This window comes from Schistocerca gregaria, chromosome X (genome assembly GCF_023897955.1).
Source record: "Schistocerca gregaria isolate iqSchGreg1 chromosome X, iqSchGreg1.2, whole genome shotgun sequence".
In the NCBI taxonomy this organism is placed as follows: domain Eukaryota; kingdom Metazoa; phylum Arthropoda; class Insecta; order Orthoptera; family Acrididae; genus Schistocerca; species Schistocerca gregaria.
Window position 1 is genome coordinate 503,942,313 of NC_064931.1, and position 15,787 is coordinate 503,958,099.

The window sequence follows — 15,787 nt, forward strand, 5'->3', positions numbered from 1 at the left end:
TCTCTCAGTTGGCATGTTAGCAGGAGTTGTATTTACAGTACCATATATTTTATTTTGCTGTAGAAAAATCTGAAGTGAACAATTTAGCCCAAGAAAAGTATAAGAAGTCGCAGATGTTTGGTAAAAGTGATGAAATAGTTATTTACTCTGACAGTCATGGACGAAATCTCTCAGAAATATTTCGTTATGAACTCAATATGAAAGCATGTGGCTTTGTTAAAACTGGGGCACCAATGAAGGAAGTTACCAAAAGTATCAGCCACGAATATTTAGAAAACAAAAGATATCATTTTTTAACCATAGGAATCTATTGACTTCTTATAATATAATTGGAAAGATAAAAAAATCTACCCACCAGGCAGTGGTAGGAGAAAAAAAAATATAAAAATTAAGCAAATGTGCAAGCTTTAGGAGCTGGTTACTCCTTCCTCTGGTACAAGGGTTGAAGGAAGAGGGATGAAGGAAAAGGATTGGTGAGGTCCAGGAAATGGGGAGAGTTGCAGAAATCACCAGATCCCTGCATCAGAGGAGACTTACCAGACGGGGTGAGAAGGAAAGGCTGATTGTGGTGGACTGCACCAGACAACATTTGAAGGAAGATGGGGTAATAAGCAAGACAGAGATTACTGAGAGATCATCATGGAAGAGTTAATAACAGTGGCAAGTTAAGTGTATTATACTTGATAGATTACATGGAGGGCAGGGAAAAATAAAAAAAAAAATAAAAGATATATAAAACTAAAAGTGGAGTGTAGAAAGGAATAGTTACTGAAAAGAAATGCTGAGACCAAAGAAATTAATCTAAATTAGGGCCAGGTTGACGGAGAGAACCAAGGATATGTTGAAACACCACTTCCTATTTGTGGAATTCTGTGATATGTGTTGGGTGGAGGGTGGGAGGGGGAGGGAAGAGGGATATGACACCTGTGGTGAAACTGCCACTGAGGTCACATCTATCATGTTGTAGAGAATGCTCTGCAACAGGATATGGTGTGTTCCCAGTATACACTTTGTGTCTATGCTCACTGATAACTTGGTAGTAGTCATATCAATGTAGAAGGCCAAACAGTTTTTACATAAGAACTGCCACACAGCATGTGTCATTTCACAGGTGGCTCTTGCTTTGAAAGCATATGCCAGTTAAAGGTTGGTCTAGGTGGTCATAGGGGGATACATGGGGCAAGTCTTACAGTGGGGATGGTCACAGAGGTAGGAGCTACAGGGTAGGGTAGGCAAATGGATGCAGAATGGGCATAGGGTCTGACTGGGATATTGTGGAGAGAGAATGGGTTGAGGCAGAGGGGAGGGGGGGGGGGGGGGAAGCCTATTCTAGTTGTTGTGGGCAAACTGTCAAATGGAATGGACCTCCTTTCAGGGCATGATTTTAGGAACTCACAGCCTCATTGAAGTTGATTAATACATTCAGGACCAGGATAGTACTGAGTGACATGAAGTGTACTCCTATGTTGTCTTTTGGAGGGTTTAGCAGTACCAAGATTGCATGTGATGGCCCAAGAAATCTGTTTTTAACTAGGCTGGTAGGGTCATTATGTCCAGTGAAGGCTGAAAGTAGACTTGTGGTGCACTACTGTCAAGAGTCTGCCTCTGAATAAATGTCTTGAATTCCAAGGCTGGGGGTTGGGAAAGTTTGACGTGGCAAGGATGGCAACTGTCAAAATGTAAGTACTGTTGTTTGGTAGTTGGTTTCATGTGAATAGAAGTGAATAGCTGACCCTTGGTGAAGATGAGGTCAACATCAAGAAAAAGAGTATGCGATTCAGAATAGGAACCTGTAAAATTTAATGTTGGCAAATATGTCATCTACAGTGAGTGCAGGCATTTGCTTGCAGAGTAATAGTTAGCATTAGAAATCAAAATTGTGGAGCAGCCAAATTTTCATATAAAATTTTCTTTATTTTTACATGTTTCACTCAACCATTGCAAGCATCTTCAGAAATTACATAGCCGAGGGCCACATGCTACAGAGATCAGGCTATGTATAGCACCTGTATAAACATTAAAACCAAATTTAATTACTTGTTTCAGCCATAAGTAGCTAATATTTTTAATATAGTAGCTGTTTGCTACCTGTATTGCAAGAGACATGTTATGTTTTTGTTTTTAACTTTTATATTACTGTAATGTTCAGTCTCGAATTTCTTGGATTATTGCCCTCTTTTTCATTAGCTTATAGTTGTACATAGTGAAAGATGGACAGGGGCTGTGCTTAATGGGTGTGCAGATGAATCAGGAACTGCCTGCTGTGTGGAAATAGCTAAAAGCAGCTGCCCTTAGCTGTAGTGAGTTTGAAGCTTATAGGTGAAATCCTATGGCACCTCTGACATTATCCAGAAACATAAATTCAGCCACATCTTCTGATGCATTTTATGTGGATGGTTTATCTTGATATGAAGTCAAACAGAAGATATAAGAGCATATGAAAATCTTTGGACTGAAGTCAAGATCTGGGTACTGACTTGATGGCTGCAAATCAACAAATTTACAACTGCTATAAAGTAAGTTCTTTGCCTTTTGAGAGTGGACTCAATGTTCTTAAAAGATCCAGAGAAATGCAGGTAGTTGGTAGAGCAGTCATGGGGATGTCCAGTAATATGCTGGTAAATGTAGGCCTTTATGTAGCTTGCAGGATAGGAAGCATGGCCAATGTGTCAGGTGTCTTGTCTAAGATATAGAGGAGATTTTTGGTAGTTGTTACAAAAATCACTGGAATAACAAACTACACATTGTGGTTTATGTCAGCACAAATGATAACAGCTTCCAGCTTTCAGAGAAAATTCTAGGTACTTCTAGATGTTTGGCAGAGGTGGTAATGGTAACTAGCATTGCCTAAAACATGGAAGCATAACATGTGACTTTCAGCATAATTCCAATAGCTGATTAGATCCTCTGATCTGGAGCCAGGAAGAGTGTCCACCAGAAGCTGAAAAAACACTGTGATGATTTCATAAACACATATATTAACATTTTCTGTCAGATAGAGATTTTTTAGGATGTTCCTTAACAGGTCAGGAGGGTGGAACAGGTAGAAAATCTCTCTTTCAGGAGCAGAGTACATATGACATGCCTATCCAAGTATTCCACAGACCCAGTGATTAATTTTGTGCACTATTTGGAAAGAAGATCAGATCAGCCACCATAAGACAGAGAAGAACATTCATCATTGTAGGTCACAAGGAGAAAATGTTGAATACAGGTTTATCCATGACAAGATCATAGAATATTTCACTTACATAAGGTGACCATTTCTGCATAGTGTTAACTGAATCAAAAACTAAATAGCAGAAACATGATAATTTTTTGTTTCAATATGCCTCTCAAGGATAGGAGAACTTGATCATAAATGCGTAGGTTATTACATATTCCAAATTCAAAACAATTCATGTGAAAGTAAGTGTCAGTAGGATCAAATGTGCTAATTGGATGCTTTTGAGGACCACATGCTACATGTAGTTCTAGAATGCCTTAAGGAAAACTTAGAAAATATTGTATATAAAATTTCTGAGCTATGAAATGGAAGACTTTCATGTGATTAGAACAAGTGATTCATATTATACAAAAATGTTTATTAAAAAAATGTATTGAAGAATTAGAGAATGAATGCATTAGAGAAACATCAGAATTCATAGAGCTGAACTTTTCAATCCTGTTAACATAAAGGAGGGAATCAGAGCCAATAAGTGTTAGAAAATCGGTGATTTTACATACTAAAAGCTATGTCAAGTGATGTGTGTAGATAATTCAGCTTAGCCAGTACAACAGGGATCATATTATTATATTACCTGAGCAGACAACATCAAACATTCATCTCAGTGACTGGAAATGTGGAGTATCAATAAATAAAATTCAAGAATAATGCACACTCTGCTTCATGTGAGTATGTTCAAAGCAAAGTGGTGGGAAACTGAAAAGATCCTCTGTGGTTGAATAGCCATGTTAGAAAGTTACTATGAAAGCAAAGAAAGCTTTATTGCAGATTTAAAGGAAGGAAAAGGCTTGGTAAGCAAAGGGTGTGAATGAAAATAAAATGAGTGCAAGGAAAAGAAAGAAGGAATACTTGAGTTTAATATCTTGTCAATAATTAGTTCATTATAACTGAAGCACAAAGCTAGATTGGAGAACGAAATTGGCCCTGTTCTTTACAATGGAATCCTCCTGATAATTGCCTCAAATGGTTTGAGGAAACTGCTAGAAAACCTAAATCTGGATTTTTAAACAAAATTTTGAAACTGTCCACACAAACGTGATATGAAAGTAACAGTATCTACAACCTAACAAAAAATTCTGTGTGTCTCAGTATTTAAGTCAATAAAAGACTCCAGTCACTCAGTCATCATACTTAAACTGACATGAAGGATGATACAGAACAGTGTAAAATACTACATAAAAATAAAAAATAAAAATAACTAAATAAAAAATACTGAATTCCATCATCCAAAACAGTTTTACTAAGGAACATTGTCGTGTGGTTTTCTCCTTTGAATCACTGTATGAATTTAAAAGTGACAGTTATAGAGACAAGTGTCATGGGGTACAACATTGTTTAACACCACTCAACTGAGGAAAAGCAAACAGTAATAATGGTATACCTGCATGCTGGGAAATATGTGTACAGTATTTGGAGTATCTTACTTACCTTCAAGCAGCTTTTTATTGTAGGTTGCTACACTAATGAGCAATTCCAAACTATTGAGTAAAAGAGCACAGGTCAATCACATTTTCTAATAGAAATTGACAATGGCATCCAGGTTGCTACCATATTCCTCAACTTCTTAAAGGCATTTGATACAGTAACACACTCCCATCTAGTGAATGAAATAAGATCTTAAGGAATAACAAACCACACTTAATAATTAGAAATAGTCACAACTGTTAAAAATCTTGGAATATTTATCTGGAGTAGTTTAAAGTGGAATAAGCACATAAAATTACTTGTAAGAAAGGCAAATAATAGTCGAACATTCATTTCAGGAATCTTAAGAAAAAGGCTTCATGCACAAAAAAGTAGCTTACAGAACCTTTGTTTAATCAGTTTTTGAATATTGCTCCCTTGCCTGGCATCTTTACATTTAGTAGGAAGGATTCATGGAAAAGATGAAAATGATCAAATGAAAAAAGTATATTTATTTAACAAGCATCATAAAACAGCTCATCAATTCCTGTGGCTGACACTATAAGAGATATGTTGTGCACTGCTGAGAGGTTTTCTCTTTAAAATTCTGTGTGTGTATATTTCAGTTAAGGTCAAACAACAGTTTACATCCATGATAGAGAAAATATTTAAAAAGGAAAACAAAACAATACACACATGTTATCTGTATTGTGTGTACTATACATTTACAATGAAAAATGTTAAAAGTTGAATTTTCCTCTTAGTTAAATGGTTCAAATGGCTCTGAGCACTATGCGACTTAACTTCTGAGGTCATCAGTCGCCTAGAACTTAGAACTAATTAAACCTAACTAACCTAAAGATATCACACACATCCATACCAGAGGCAGGATTTGAACCTGCGAGCGTAGTGGTCACGCAGTTCCAGACTGAAGCGCCTAGAACCGCACGGCCACACCAGCCGGCCCTCATAGTTAAAATGTAATAGTGTCCTCATGCTTACTGACATTATACATGCTGATAGATCCCACTTAAAGATGACAATCGAAGGATGATGGATTGGATGTATTAACATATATAACACCTCATGCTAATAACGATGAGGACAATATTACTTCATTGTAAGAAAATTCAATCTTGCCATATTTCAGTGTAAATTTATGCCACACACAAGCAAGGTAACATGCAGTATAGATTTTTATAAGTTTACTTTTTGCAGTTAGAGCAGAGATGAGGAAGATAAACATATGAAGTGTTATAATAGAATATATGATTTCATATTTGTATAGGTGAATAGAAAGGTATACATTCAGAACTGTCATAGTTTGTGCCTAAGCACGGCTTAGTTTTTGCAATAAGTTTCATAATGCATTGCAAATTTGTAGACTTTTCTGTTTTTATATGTTTATAACTAACATTTCTCTTATAAATTTCAGATGGTCATATTCACTCTTTGGGTGGAACAGATGATGGAAATTTTCTTGGGTTTTTAAATCGAGTCATTAATTTGGAAGAAGCAGATCATGAGACAATGCATCTTCTAATTTTTCTTATGATGCAGTTTCTATCCAGAGCAGACCAGGTATACTGAAATATGCTACATTATATTCTGTTGTAAAATTATATACCAAAAGAATGATATTTGTCATTTGTCTTTAAATTAATTATCCAGTATCTAATATACAGGGGTACTATACACTGAAGTGATAGAAGTCATGAGATAGTGATATGCACATATACAGATGGTGGTAGTATTGTGCACAAGGTATAATAGGGCAGTGCATTGGTGGAGTTGTCATTTGTACTCAGATGATTCATGTGAAAAGACCTCCAAAGTGATTATGGGAATTAACAGATTTTGACATTCCATTTTGGAGATTGCTAGGGAATTCAATATTCCAAGATTCACAGTGTCAAGAGCATGCTGAGAATACCAAATTTCAAGCATTACTTCTCACAATGGACAACACAGTGACCAATAACCTTCACTTAAGATCTGAGAGCAGGGCATTTGCATAGAGTTGTCAGTCTTGACAGACAAGTAACACTCCATGAAATAGTTGCAGAAATCAGTGCGGGACATATGATGAATGTATCCAAAAGGATAGTGTGGTGAAATCTGGTGTTAATGGGCTATGGTAAAAGACAACCAATGCAAGTGCCTTTGCTAACAGCATCGTATTGCCTGCAGTGACTCTCCTGAGGTCGTTGCCATATTGGTTGAATCCTAGCTGTGGCCTGGTCAGATGAGTCTCACTTTCAGTTGGTAAGAGATGGTAGCATGGTTTGAGTGTGGTACAGAGCCTATGAAACCATGGGTCCAAGTTGTCAACATGGCACGTTGCAAGCTGTTGGTGGCTCCATAATGGTTTGGGCTGTGTTTACATGAAATGGACTGGGTGCTCTGGTCCAGCTGAACTGATCATTGCATGGAAATGGTTATGTTTGGCTACTTGGAGACCACTTGCAGCCATTATGGAGTTCATGTAATCAAACAATGATTGAAGGCCACAATTGTTCATGACTTGCTTTGAAGAATATTCTGGACAATTTTAACAAATGATTTGGCTCCCCAGATCACCCAACATGAAACCCACTGAATGTTTATTGGACATAATCAACAGGTCTGTTTGTGCAAAACATCCTGCATCAGCAACACTTACACAATTACGGACAGCTATAGAGGCAAAATGGCTCAATACTTCTGCATGGGTCTTCCAAAAACTTGTTAAATCCAAGCCATGTTGAGCAGCTACTCTTCACAATGCAGGAGGTCTGATACGATATTAGGAGGTGTCCTCTGACTCTTGTTACCTCATTGTAAATGATTCATTCATTTTCAAAGTTCTATAGTTTACAAAGTATTGCATGTACAAATGTAACTGATGTGTGAATAGATCTGCAAAATCATTGAGCCTGCATTGTGCCCAGCAGCTGTAATTACATGTGCAGTGCCTTGGCAAAATGGTTACAAAGAAAGACAAGAGATTTTGTGTGTTGAAATATGTGAGATGTATATCTGTTATAAAGATGGAGTGTGCATTTGGAAAAGAACCTCCATGTAAAGAGAACATTTTGCACTGGTGTCTACAATTTTGGACTAATCATGTTCTCTGTAAACAGGTAAGTACTGCTTTGCAGTGTGTACCAGATGCAACAAGGGATAGGTTGAGGGAAAGTTTTGCATGCAGTCCACACAAACCACAAAATTGGAATACCATACTAAACTGTGTGGAAGATTTTGTGATTGTGTTTACATTTCAAATTGTACCATCTGTAGCTTGTGCAACAATTAAAACTGTATGATTAAGGCCAATGGCTTCAGTTTTGCATTACAATGCAAGAAGTGCTTGAGGATGAACTTTTCTGCTCCAAGCTGATATCCAATGATGAAGCAACCTTCTATTTATCTTGAAAGGTTAATTGCCACAATGTCATAGTGTGAGGCACTGAACAATCTCACGAAATTTTGATGCATGAACAAGATTTGCTGTAGGTTACTGTGCAGTGTTACAGATGAAGGTGTTTTGTCCATTTCTGATGGGTAGCTCTTACGTTGATATGTTGCAGTTGTGGTTGTTTCCACAACTGACTGCTGATTCTGGACACCTCTTCATTGGACCAATAATGTTTGTCCCCACTTACATGGTAAACTTCTGTGTTACTGTACTGGCTCTAGTGGTGAAGATGATGTGATTGTATTCCTTGGCCCCCTGGGTATAAGAAGTGTTTTACACCTATGGAGGGGAACAAGTGCATTAAGAAACTTCCTGGCAGATTAAAACTGTGTGCCAGACTGAGACTCGAACCCAGGATCTTTGCTGTGAACCAGGAGAGCTTCTGTTAAGTTTGGAAGGTAGGAGACAATGTACTAGCAGAAGTAAAGCTGTGAGGACGGAGCGTGAGTCATGCTTGGGTAGCTCAAATGGTAGAGCACTAGCCCGTGAAAGGCAAATGTCACAAGTTTGAGTCTCGGTCCAGCACACAGTTTTAATCTGCGAGGAAGTTTCATATCAGCACACACTCTGCTGCAGGGTGAAAATCTCATTCTGGAAGTACACTAAGAGTTACCTTGTTTGAGATACTATTACATTCTGTATCCAAAACCATTTATTCATTGCAATAATAAAATTTTAATTTGGAAGTGTTACTGTATATTCCTTATGTTGCCTTCATGAAATGCATTTATAAAAAAGTAATAGGTCTCATTAAAAATATGAAAATTCCAAACTCCATTATTAAAGAAAAATTGTAACTGTAATCAAAGAGTTTGTATTCTTCTAAAATCATTTAAAATGATAACTTAGTATAATTTTTATAGTGCATTAATTGTTCAAATCAGTCAACACCCTTATCACATATATAAAGCATCTCTGAATCAATTATAGAACATTACCTGACTTTCTGTTCATTAGATTCACCTTGGGTGAAAGTTGTAGCCAGTTAGAATCTATACCAGCATCATTCCTGTTGACATTGTTCAAATTTTCCATAGAACTAAAATGAAAAGTATGACCATACTGAATCCATGCTGGCAAACATCTGATCTACAGGTCTACTATAAATTATTCATTCATTTCCAGATTTCTATATTTCCTAAAGTGTTTAATGTACAAATATCATTTATGGAGGGAAAGTTTCCAAATCACTTGAAGACAGCAGAAATAAAACCAAGGGTAATGAATATGAAACAGGAAATGATAGACCTGTACCACTCCTGTCAGTCATACAAAAACATTTGAGATTATACTCAAAGACTCATAGCCCTTCTGATGATATATAGGGTAATCATTAAAAGCTAATTTGAATTGAAAACGATAAATGTGCCAGAGAAGCAAAAACAAAAAATTACAGACCGCTAGCACTTCTCTCACTTGTTTAAAAAAAAGTTTGTGCTTATGCACAAAGATGGTATATGTATAATAAAAAAAGTTAATTTGATTTTGAGAATGGTAAGCATGCCATAGTACCAATCATAGATGTCATTGAGATTGCCATACACAGCTTAGACTAAAGAAGTGAGCAGGAATATTTATGGGTCTCACAGATGTATCTGACAGCATGGATCACTAAACATTAGTACAAATGTTAGGCATGTAAGGTATGAGGGAAGGCAGAAGGGTAAATTTGATCATATCTCAAAAACAGGGGCTAATACACAGAAATTATAAAATCATCAGCAAAGAGGATAAAATCTAAAGCAAGGACACTGTGCTTCTCAGCTCACAGTGACCCATACTTGGCCTAACATTTAATATATTAAACAAAGATCACATGTCCAACATTTTTAAATATGACAATACTGTTACTTACAGAGATGAAACAACTCCACTTTGTTTCTCTGCCCTCAGGACCAGTACCTGGCCCAATACTGATTATATTAAACACAAATCACATGTCAAGTGCTGTTAATTATGGCAATGTCATTACTTACACAAATGATACAACTCTATTGTTCAAGGATAATAATACTGAAAATTTGGAAATAAATAGTTCAGTCCAAATATTTACAGAAATAAATTTATGTAATAACACTAACAATACTCTTTATTTAAATGTAAGTTAAAAAAGATCAGAATGAAAATACTAGTATTTGTATTTTATGAATAGAGCAAACTAAATTACATTCTTGTGTCTAGACCTGTGTAACTGGGTTCAACTGAATTCCGTGCTTGAAATTAAACTGCAAGAGGACAGTTGGCTAACACCTGCATTGGCTGGTGTGCATTTTTACAATTTACACTGATGACCACACAGAAAAACACCATATATACTAAATTCCTTGGGATAATAACTGATGAAAGTGTAAACAGGGATAGGTGCACTGAAAATCTAATTGGAAAAAGCAGCACAAACTTATTTGTTGTGCACAAACTGACCCATGTAAAATGCATATTTTATCAAAATGACATACATTCCAAAAATTCACTCTTCATGAAACTATGGTAGATTATGTGCAATATATTTATTTTAATTCTTACACGGGACAAAATTTAATATGTTCTTGCTATTCAAGATATTGAGAAAGAGTAGGGCTCAAGTGAATGATTTTTTAGTCCACTTGAAAGAAGATACAAACTGGTTATCCCACCAATTACAGATACTATCTGGATCCTACACTGAATTACTCTATTGGCACTTTGAGCATCAGAAAAGTCAATGGCCTATGGACTGCTTTAACACTGTGGTGTGGGCAGATGGTCTGCAGTTTGTAACACATTTTCTGAAGATCATTGCTTTGTAATTCTAAATGCCATGAATTCATGTGATGTGTCATCTGTGTTGGTGAAATGTAGATTACCTATCTGTAAAAAGTGTAATAAGAGATATTAACATTATCAGATATACAGACTGTTTTAGTGACTAATGGTTTTACTCCAAAAAGAAAAACCTGTACACACTGTTTTTAAATATAATTATCCTGAGTGTGGTATTTTTGGAAACACTGATACATACAAAGAACTACATTAAACTTGGACACAACCAAGATATTTCTTTTCATCCTGTTTTTCCCTTTGTCTCTTACTGGCAGATGAAAGTAGCCCTTCCGATCAAAGTAGTATGGACTGACAGTCACTGGAGCAATCCCAATGAACTGCACCTCATCAACAATGGTGTTTACTTAATTTTTTTTTGTTAGACAAGTTCTTGAATACTGTATGGGATACTTGACAAATCTGATAAATAGAAAAGTGAGATAAAATTCAAGTAAGAACTATGAATCTGGCCACTGTAAGAGGGTTACAAATATACTCAACAACTTCCAAAGATATGCTACAGAAAATACACCTACATATATCAAGCCTACATTTCAAAATTCCACAACTACATTCCAGGACACAGCAAAAATAACATTTTGGATTATCCCCCTCCCCCCTCCCCTACCCCTTAATCATGTCCCCATCCCTCCATTTCTTGCCATATGAGGGTACATACTCGTAATTCACCCAGTAATACTGACAAATGTGGTCGTTTGGATGGTCCATGTGTTATGGTGTGTGCAAGTATATTGCGTGGCTGTACTGATCTCCAGATCTTTGAACATTCTAAATTCACTGGCCATTGTTACTGCAATACTGTGCTCTTTCCCCGTGTGCATCATTTCAGGGGAGTAATTGGCCCCCACTCTAATTTTATGGATGACAGTACATGACAGTGTAGAACTGTGCAGTTGGAAGAGCTCTTGAAATGATAGGATATTCAGTGAATGGACTTTCCTGCCCATTTCCCTGCCTTAAATCCCATTGAGCACATGTGGAATGCATTGGGTAGATGTATTTCAGCACATCCAAATGCACTCATGACTTTCCAGCAGTTGTCAACTGTGCTGATGGAGGAATGGAATGCCTTACCACATGAACTTCTTAACAACATTGTACCTATCATGAGAACATACTGCAGTGCACACATTGCCATCTGTGTTAATCACACAGCCTATTAAGAACCATGTCCCACATGTTATAATGTCCGGGATGAAGTAAACAGCACCGGATCCCATGTGAGAGAAATTACACCCAGATAGACAACAGAAAACAGGTTTATTAATAACTTTAAAAATTCATTCTACTCTGTCATGGATCATTAATTAATATGAACTTAAAATAGTCTAGCAGTCAACGTAACTGTCTTATTTTAATACTTCTGGTAGGATAAGGGAAGGCAAGACAGTTAGGCTGTAAATCTAGAATGTCTGATTAACTGACTATGTGATGAAATCTATGTCTTAAGGACCACAAGATGAGGTGACAGCCTCTGAGCACAATCACAGTAACAAACCACCGTACCCATTTCCAGGAGGCATAGTGTCAAGGGGCCAAGTCTCAGTGTAGGAAGGACAAATATGGCTCATGGCTCCATGTAGGTCTGGAAATGGCATTCTCCAGTTGGCTAGCTGGGTTCAGCTTCTGGATATGGACTGCATAATTGGTGAAAGAAGATGTGGTAAACAGTTTCAGTTTGTGTTTATTCTAGCAGATCCAGATTCCAGTTTCTGATTATCCATCTTCATTGTTAGAGAAAATACAGGAACCTATTAAAACACAATTATGGTACATAGTAACAGATAAAGTTAAAACATTTCAGCCATTAATTGGGATAGTCCCTCTTAGACTATACACATCTGAAGCTGAAATTCCACTGAGGCTGTTCTTTACAGTTATCTCACAGCTGACTTCAGTATATGCAATATATGTCTATGGTGCCCTCTGTACATGCACCATGCTACAATCACGCATTTTATATATGGAGCTGGTTATTTATGTCATCACAGGAATAGCCACTTAAAGGAAATACATTTTCTATCAGTATACAATAGAAGTAGCTACAGTCCTGAGTGATCTTAAAACAGCAAAAAGTTTTACACTCAAACTAGTAATAATGTGAACTACTTTGTGTAGATGGCTACTGGTATGTACATAATTACTATTCATATTCTATCATGAAGTCCATCATGTACCACAGCGAAACTGGACTTAATCTTGAGGAACAATATACAAAACTGAATGTCCAAACTGTGATGCGTGTTACATGGGACAGGTTGGAAGATGGTTAGAGGTGAAATTTGCCAAATATGTTTCTATGATTTCAAGTGGCTATGATGTGCCCATGGTGTCCTTAGACATGAGGATATTGCATCCATGTGAGAAGGGTAGGTGTATGGATTTGTTAGAAGATGTCAAGAATTTTTGCTGTCAAGTGTCTCGTGATGGGGCACTGCTCAGTGAGCAGATGACCATGAGAGCTTCTTCGCTTTGGGAGACATTTGAAGATCTGTGGTGGTTGATCAAGAGATGTGGCACATTGACATGAACAACGTAGTTATAGTTATTCACATTCAACACTGTTTGTGAGTAGGCATGTTCTGCGGGCTTCTATAATTGAATTTACATGCATTTGCATGGTTTATCTAATAGTTTACTATTTTAACATCAATTAATACCATAACAACAAGCATTCTTCTGTTATTTGGGATGTGAGAACACCTTATTCCACATTGGCTCCTTAATTGCTCAGCAACTAGTGTCACTATGCTTGGTAATCAGCTTTAATTTTTCTTTGTCATTAATTAAACTGGAAATATTGTACTTTAAATCAAGACCTATTTGCATCCTGTGTTTGTTTTAGTACTGATAGGAGTGCATAATTATGGAAATTACAACAACTAAGTGGGTGATTAGTTCACATAAACACCTCCAGTTGTACATAATGGTGTATCTAAAACTGTGGTTTTAATATAATCCTCTTTCAAATGCTGTTGTTAAATTGTATAGAAACCAATGGATGGGTAATGTTTCTAGATACATTTATACATGACATACTTCTTTGATATAATTACACACATATCAGTAGTCACCTACATGAAGTGATTCACGTTACTACCAACTACCAATTTGACTGCAAGGAATTTTTTCTGTTTTAATGTCACTCACAATTCACATCCTTCCTCAGCACTGACTGACTATATCAGGTAGGATACTTCCTGATACTAGTCTGCTTGTTCCTGCTCTCCTTCTTGCACCCCTACCTGTTTGTGTACGTAGTTTGGTTGTGTATTTGAGACTTTCTTCTGTGTGTTATGTGTGCCATCAAAACTTTCTTCCATGTGTTATATGCACACTCAAGACTTCCTTCTTTGTGTCATCTGCACATTTGCATCGTCAAGATTTCTGGATTTCTGCTCTCTCTCTCTCTTTATGTGTGTGTGTGTGTGTGTGTGTGTGTGTGTGTGTGTGTGTGTGTGTGTGTGTGCGTGTGTGTTTGACATCACACATCGCCTTATATTGTGCATCACCGTGACTTCCACTGCCCCCATCTTGCTGCCACTGCCATTGCTTACATCACCCACCAGTCACCCTCTCATCACTGACACCACTTCTGCCACCACCACTGCCACCCCTTACATCTCTTTTTCAGCACCATTGCATCATCCTGGACATTACTCCTGCCATCCCTGTCACGATGGAGACAATCTCACTGTCTACAATTCCACCACAGTTCATCGCTGTCATCCCAGTACTGATTCTGCACTGCTCACTCCAATCAACACCACTCATCACTGTTCGCCATCATGGATCATCCCACAATGTCAATCATCTATATTTGTCCATCCCCTGCTCCTTCTGTTGCCACATGGAGTGTGTCATCTAACCCACCCCTGTACATATGTACTTTCATCCTGTCCAAACCAGCTCAAAAATTCCTCAGACCCAATTCACACACCCTAACAATCAAAAATTACCTGCCAAGCCTCCATATCCAACATATTATCCCATGAAAAGACTCTATATTACTGAAGTCCTGAATCCCAAGTTTCACACTGACCTCCTGTCCAAAATTCCTTGCATTACCTTTGGTTCAAAAGCCTGCTTAACAACTCTCACCATACCACCTCATGCTACACAACCCCAAACTTACTGCCATCCTCCCACCCTCACTGCAGTGGTCACTAAAGTTGACATTGAGATTACAGATGAAGAGGCGGAATGTGAACTGAACAACAACCTGAATTTACAAGTTTGAAAATCCCTTTGGATCAACAATGACCTTTCTCCAACTAGCCTCATTTGTGTTTTACTGACTCTGCCAATACTATCAATCTTCACCTTGAAGAGGGAGCCCTGATATACCACTTTTGCCATATGATTGAACCTTTCAAATCCCATCCTCAGTCCTAAAACTGTCAAAAGTGTATTCACTACAATGATCACCTAACTGCAGATTGTAAAATACCATCCACCTGTGCACACTGCAAAGCCTCCTATTTTGTTAAACAGTGACCTAATCTTGTTTCTCCTCCTATCTGCAACATTGCAATGATTCCCACCTCACCTATTCTGCAAAATCTGAAGCCAAGCCTCATCAATCAAACCTGAATTCACTGTCCTGATCCATTCCACTGACACATTCAGCTCAACAATATCCTCCACTCAATTCCCCTGCTTAAGACATCATCAAGTTCATGACAGTCATCCTCTAAAACATTCATCAATTACAACATCAACACACCCTCCAACAAATCTCTCTTGCTATCCACTCCAACAACTATCTCAACACCCAAGCCACCTACTCCCACAGTCAGGGCCACCTCGTCTTCACCCACCTTGACACCCTAGTTAAACTCCCTCTAGTCCTCACCCACAAACACCACTCTTATCCTTTA

General features: G+C 37.5%; 1 protein-coding gene across 4 annotated transcripts in view; it reads left to right on the forward strand.

Moving 5' to 3' along the window:
• Window positions 1-15,787, forward strand: part of LOC126297705 (protein unc-79 homolog) — an 810,295-nt gene that overhangs the window by 367,993 nt on the left and 426,515 nt on the right. For all 4 annotated transcript variants that reach the window (XM_049988834.1, XM_049988837.1, XM_049988836.1 and 1 more), the window contains exon 25: window positions 6,066-6,211. In XM_049988834.1, coding sequence (XP_049844791.1) covers window positions 6,066-6,211 — 146 coding nt within the window. The remainder of the gene's footprint in view (window positions 1-6,065; window positions 6,212-15,787) is intronic.